At 34.2% G+C, this 6,830-nt stretch overlaps 1 protein-coding gene across 1 annotated transcript; it reads left to right on the plus strand.

Annotated features, from left to right (window-relative positions):
* Positions 1–1,370: 1,370 nt before the first annotated feature.
* irf4l (interferon regulatory factor 4 like) lies at positions 1,371–5,882 on the plus strand. The gene is made up of 8 exons (XM_055185752.2): positions 1,371–1,663; positions 2,133–2,319; positions 2,398–2,483; positions 2,557–2,668; positions 2,745–2,849; positions 2,979–3,311; positions 5,194–5,300; positions 5,620–5,882. The coding sequence occupies exons 1-8, from the start codon at positions 1,490–1,492 to the stop codon at positions 5,791–5,793; spliced, it is 1,278 nt and encodes a 425-aa protein (XP_055041727.2). The 5' UTR covers positions 1,371–1,489; the 3' UTR covers positions 5,794–5,882.
* The last annotated feature ends 948 nt before the right edge of the window (positions 5,883–6,830 follow it).

The following is a 6,830-nucleotide window of genomic DNA, read 5'->3' on the forward strand; positions in this document are numbered from 1 at the left end:
TTGCAAATTATTTAAACTAACTAACTGTGAAAATGTAGGATTATAAAACTCACACCATAATCACTAATTTAACTTGCACACATACTAAATGCTTCAGAACGCTTTAATATGGTCTGCGTTTATTACGTTTGTTGAATTAATAAAACAACAGTATGATTAATCATCTTTTAAAACCTAAATTAATAATCACTATAATATGAACTAATGATGAGTTAAGCCGTGTAATAATCAGAAACTAACCATAATTATGTTATGAGTCATATGAATTCATGCATAAATAACAGCAATCTTAACTACACGTTTGTTAGTTGATGAATTAATTAACACGTTGGGTAACCCAAATAAAACATTCTCTAGAAAAAAAACAAAAAATACATTTACAGTCAACCTCATTGAATGTACAGTGATGCATTCATAAATAAAATGAGTAATTATCTCTCAATTTCTTTTGAGTGATCCCATTGCTGAAATTAAAAGGACAGTTCACCCCAAAAATTAACATTTTGTCATCATTTAATCATCAAGTTGTTAAAAACCTGCATACATTTTTTGTTCTGCTGAACACAAAAGAAGATATTTTGGGCATTTTTGTGCCCACCATTGACTCCCATAATGTGCGCTTTTCCTACTATTGAAGTCAATGGTGCTCCTGTTTTCTGCTTTCTTACAAATATCTTCCATTCCGTTGAGCAGAACAAAGAAACTTGAGGATGATTTTATTTTTGGGTGAACTGTCCCTTTAATTGCAGCAGTGGAATCGCTCAAAAGAAAATGTGAGAAAATTACAAATTTTAATGAGATTGACTGTAAATATTGAGGCTCAATGTGTGTAAACCTAAACATTGTGCATATAAACAAGTTGTTTTTTCTAGACCATGTTTGATTTTGGGTTACCCAAAGTGTTCATTAATGCAATAACTAACTATGTATTAATGTGAAGTTAAAGTAGCTGTTATTCATGCATGAATTCATATGACTCATTAATTAAATTATTAGTTTAGGTATTAGTACATGATTATTCATACTGTTACTGGACATTTTTAAATTTGCGCTTTTGCAAACAATAAAACTGGATTATATGTGCATTTAAAGTAATTTATATGTGTTTATGCTATATATACACATAGAAATAGTCAAAATCATGTTTTGCTTTAAATCTAATCATGTCAACAAAGTTGTGAAGGGTTTGAGGATATGGAATATTAACCAACTCAATATGAAAGCTGCTGTGTCTTCTTATAATATAGCTTCTTGTGTATGTGTGTGTGTGTTGAACTTTCAAGGCTTTCAATCCAACATCTGTGTATAAGCTCCTCCCCCAAAAAGGCAAATAATTAGGAAAAAATGTGTCTCAAAGTGAACTACATGAGTTATCAAAACCAAATTAACAGCAACCTTCTCTTGGGTGAGACTGCAATAATCCCCATCATCTTACCGAGCATTCACTTTTACGCATTAAGTTTTTTTTTACATCAGGATTGCAGGAAAAATGTCTGTGGGCTCAGGCAATGGGAAATTACGGCAGTGGCTGATCGAGCAGGTGGATACTGGGAAATATCCCGGGTTGGTGTGGGAAGATAGAGAGCGGACAACCTTCCGAATCCCATGGAAACATGCAGGAAAACAAGACTATAACAGAGACCAGGACGCTGCACTTTTCAAGGTGATTCACATGCAGATTAATTACATTTATACATTTGGAGACGCTTTTATCCAAAGTAACTTATAGTGCATTACAAAGTATACATTTTTATCAACATGTGTGTTCCCTGGGTTCAAACCCGTGACCTTTTGCACTGCTAACACAATGCATTAACACTGATCTATAAAGGAGCACACAAAATTTACATGAATAAATGTTGCACATTATATTTACATAAGTTAATGTAAACCATGTCCAATTTCGGTTGGACAAAACCAGCAAGTTCATGCATTTAGATGAAAAGCTTATTTATTGCTTTATATCTTTATGTCAAATGCTTTACATTATAAAGTATCTATGTGCTAATGTTCTTCATTGTGAATGCAACTTGTAAATTGTGATGCATTCATGCTTTTTTTAGTTTGTCTGAAAGGTTGAAAATCTTTTGGAGGCACTGTATTGTTATATTTAAATGTATTTTCTGGATCAGGCCTGGGCTCTGTTTAAAGGAAAGTATCGTGAGGGTATCGATAAACCCGACCCACCAACCTGGAAGACTCGTCTCAGGTGCGCCCTGAACAAAAGCTGTGACTTCGAAGAGGTCGTGGGTCAGAGTCAGCTGGACATATCCGAACCATTTAAAGTGTACCGGGTTATTCCAGAAGGAACCAAAAGAGGTACACACACGCACATGCATTTCTATCTAACATCCAAAGGTCCTCTTTTACTCATTATTTTACATATTCATATCTTAGGACCAAAATCGTATGGGAACGTTTCTGCACCCTCAGGTCATCTTAACTACTCATCATACCCCTCATATGAACCTGTGCAGGGTCAGGTAAGTGATTCAATTCATGTACTGCACCAGAAGAAAGAGATGAAAGAGATTTCTGAGGGTTTTCTCCCTGCAGGTTTGTAACTTCATGTCGGTCACCGATCGGACCTGGAGAGACTTCATGTCTGAACCGAATTCACTTTCAGAGTATCACGGTTCATTCAGTCAAAGCTCACGCTGGGATGCTGGTACTGACTTTGTGTGTGTGTATGTGTTAATATCTTTAATAATGTTTGGTCATTAATTTGTATTTGTCATGTTCAGGGTATCAAATCAATGGATCGTTCTACAGCAATGGTTCATTTGATTCACCACCTATGTTCACCGTGGACACCAGCATGAGATCAATGGAGACCATGACGATGTCAGGTACACACATCCAATCAATAAATCAATCAATAGATCAAACTGTCTAGCAACAGCCACTCCAAAGACCTTAGCAACCACTAAGGACATTTTTCTGCATGCACACTAAATCCTCATCCATGCATGGTTCAGATCCTCGTCTGCAGGTGAGCGTGTTCAGCGGTGATGCTCTTGTCGCTGATGTGACGGTCACGAGCGTCGACGGCTGTCTGCTGGTTCCTTACGATGACAGCTGGACCTACATCAGTCCGAGTGGTCCGGAGCCCGTTCCTCTTCCCCAGTCTGAGAAAGGAGAGCTGGAGGGTGGCGTTTTGCTCTGGATGTCACCCGACGGCCTGTACGCCCGACGCTTCTGTGAGAGCAGAATCTACTGCAACGGCACTCACACAAACTTCACCACTAAACTCTACAAACTGGAAAGAGATCAAACCAGTAAACTACTGGACACGCAGCTGTTCCTAACAGGTTACATTAAATTTACAGAAAAATTAATATTAACGCCCATGCACTGTAAAAAAAATGCAGCAATATATTTTTGCTACTTTAACTTAAAAAAAAAAAGTTAAACAGTTTCAACTTGTTCTTATAAGTTATGTCAACTTATTGGTTGAACTGACTTGCAAAACCAAGTTGTTTTAACTTATTTTTATACAGTGTGAAAAAATATGTTTTATATATATAGACCGTTTCAGCAGTAAAAACATAAACAAGCGGCTGCCGTGGTCCGCACGTAACTTCCGGTAAACTCCGCTAATAATAAGTTACAACAAAGTACTTAAAACGTAGTTTATTTATATAACAAGCAAAAACACAACACATAGATTACCTAGGAAACCAAAACATTTGTTATTTTCAACGAGGCATTTGTTCAAGAGATCAGTTTAGCAACTAGTCAGACCATTAAAAAAACGAAACCGGAAGTAAAGTTCGGATCCAGACGTGTATCATGTGCATCCGATGAAACCATATATATATGCTAAATACATTTTGTAGAAAGTAGAGCTTAATTAAATATATATTTTGAATTTTAAAATATATTTAGTTTTAATTTCTTATATGTAAGGAATAATTGATGACGGGCTGTTGAATTTTTCAAAAAATAATGCACACCCAAGGTGGTAATGCGGCACTACAAGAAGTGGGTGTGCATTATTTTCAAATAATTCAATAATTCAATTAAGTAAATTATTCTGCTTATACTATACGGTTAGCAAAACATCGCTCTGGCTATTTTAAGACATTTGAATATATTTAAAATTTATATAATTTATAATATTTGAAAATATATTTTTTGCGTTCTCAAACCAGACGTTCTTAAAAGGTTGTGCTGAATGTTTTGTTTCACAAAATTTTCTTTATAGTTAAAAAGTTTCATTAGATTATAATAAAGTAACTTTTGACTCAATGGTTCTTTGAGGAACCAAAAATGGTTCGGCCAAAAAATTATATTTTATACCATATAAAAATGGCCAAAAATATACTGAAATATATATTTTAAAATACGTTTACAAAAATGTATTTTTCACCAATATATTTTTTGGCCATTTTTTGTATATTTTGAAATATATTTTAAAAATAATATATTTTAAAGCATTTATATTAACATCACTTTGGAAGAAAAACATTTTGGGGCGAAAAAGTCCTAGACTAAAATAAATTTAAGAGCTTTCCAAAACAAAAACAACTTGCACTGAAGTATCTTAAAATACATCAGTGCCCTTTGTTTTGCCTCAAAATGCATAAAAGTAATGTTTTTATTAAGGTTATTAAGGTATTAATTGAGTTACATATGAGTTGTAAAATTAGAGACATATGTGTTTCCCCTGAAATACATTTTGAAATACGTTAATATACGAAGATTAAAACTAAAAATATTTTCTAATTCAAAAATATTTTATTTAAAGCAACACTATGTAGTTTCCATGTAAAAATGGCTTACAGCTCCCCCGTGTGGTTGAAAAGTGCAACAGTGCCTGGTATCAGACACTTTTCTGCAGGCAGGGGGAGGGGCGGGGCTGTGTTTCCTACCCTCCACCACCACTTTCAGAGTGTGCTTGTAGCAGCTAGGAGGCTGCTCAGGTTGCAGCAACAGTACAATTTGTCCAGTTAAAAGTTGTTCCATCACTGAAATAATTTTAGAGACATTATTTAAAGGTAAAAAAAACTACATAGTGTTGTTTACTTTCTACAAAATATACATTAAAAATATTTTTGCCCAGATAAATTAATTTTTTGTTGTTGTATGGGTGTGAAAACTTTTAAAGCACTGTTATTTCTAAGAGAGGGTAAAACTTCCAACAAAATAAGATACAAATTCCTCATGTGTTTTTCTGTTTGCCTCATTTAGAGCTTCAGGGTTGTTTCTTGCAAGCTCGTCCACCTCCACGGTTTCACGTGCAGCTGTATTTTGAGTCCTGTGACCCCACTGCAGACAGGAGACCCCTGACAGTACAGGTATTCATCTCTTTACCTGTAATGTACATTATGCATCATTGCTCTTATTACAGTAAAGCTGATGTGAAACAAGATTTATTGTGAAAGTTGATGCGGTTCACATCGAGTTGTTTTACCAATGGTCATCTCAAATATGAATAAACACAAACTTATGGATAAACCTATGCTGAGACCCAACCATGGATTGAGCAACACGACTCTCCTGACTTTGCTAAGTGGTTGATATCCTCAGAATCATGGCACATGGGACACCCAGTCTAGTGGATGTGGGTGAAGGCATAATCAAACTTAATGCATTGTCCAATCTGTTGTCCTGCAGGTAGAGCCACTGTTTGCTCGTCAGTTGCTGTTGCTCAGCCAGCAGGGGTCGGTAAATTACATCAGAAACGTCAATGACCTTTCACCTGTGACCCCAGATCAGATTTTCCCAAGCAGACAAGATTATTCTGCAGCCATCGGACCGCAGACCCACGACAGCTTCTTACAGGAGTGATATTGGATGAGATTTCGTGAACAGATTAATGTAAATGTATCTAATAGCCAATGAAAAACAATGCAGTATTAAAGATGTTCGGACTTGAATTCAACCTAAACTCTGTTAACAGCATTAATGATTTTAAGACAGAAAACTAAACTTTCTAGTACTCTCAGTTTGTAAAAGCAAATTATTAAAAATAGGGCTGCATAACGATTAATCGCAACTAATCATTTGCAGAAAAAAGTGTTTATTTACATCATATGTGTGTATTGTTTATAATAAATTTACATGTATTTAAAATATTTACATATGCATTTAATTTTTTATATTGTTATACAATTAATATTATATATAAATATTATATAATATATACATCTCTTTTTTTCGTAAGATTATGTATGCATGTGTGTGTATTTATATATACACAAATGTATTATACACAATACACACATATGATGTAAACAAAAACTTTTATTTATTCTTAAACTTTTATTAGTTGTAATTAATCGTTATGCAGCACTAAATTAAATCTTTTCCGCCATTGACGAGTTATCTCGTCAATTAAGAGAAAACATTTTCCTGCCGATGACGCTTTCCTGATGAGTTTTTACGGTGATCTGTAATTCCGCTATTATCTACTAGATGGCGCTCTTACCCAATTTATAAAAAACTGAATTCAACATTTTAAACTCTGTGTATGTTTTGATAACTGTTCTGAATGTGTATGTTTTGATAACTGTTCTGAATCTTCAAAAATGCAATTATTTCAACTTTTTGCTCAAAATTAGGTATTTTTTTTAAATCTACTCATATTTGAAAAGTGATAAAGGAGAACAAATATAGATAGGACGAAACTTTTTTTTTAATCTATTTGTTTGTTTGTTTGTAAGCAGAGGGTCTGTTATTTCATTTATATATTTGTATGTTTATATATTTAAAGTAGAACATTTTCCTGGATGGCATTTTGTGAAACTTGTGAAAATCACAAAAAATGCTGTCAGGAAAAGGCTTGTGGGTATTGAGTTAAAACAGATTTAAACGTAATGGCCTTA

The sequence above is a fragment of the Misgurnus anguillicaudatus genome, chromosome 18 (genome assembly GCF_027580225.2).
Source record: "Misgurnus anguillicaudatus chromosome 18, ASM2758022v2, whole genome shotgun sequence".
NCBI lineage: Eukaryota > Metazoa > Chordata > Actinopteri > Cypriniformes > Cobitidae > Misgurnus > Misgurnus anguillicaudatus.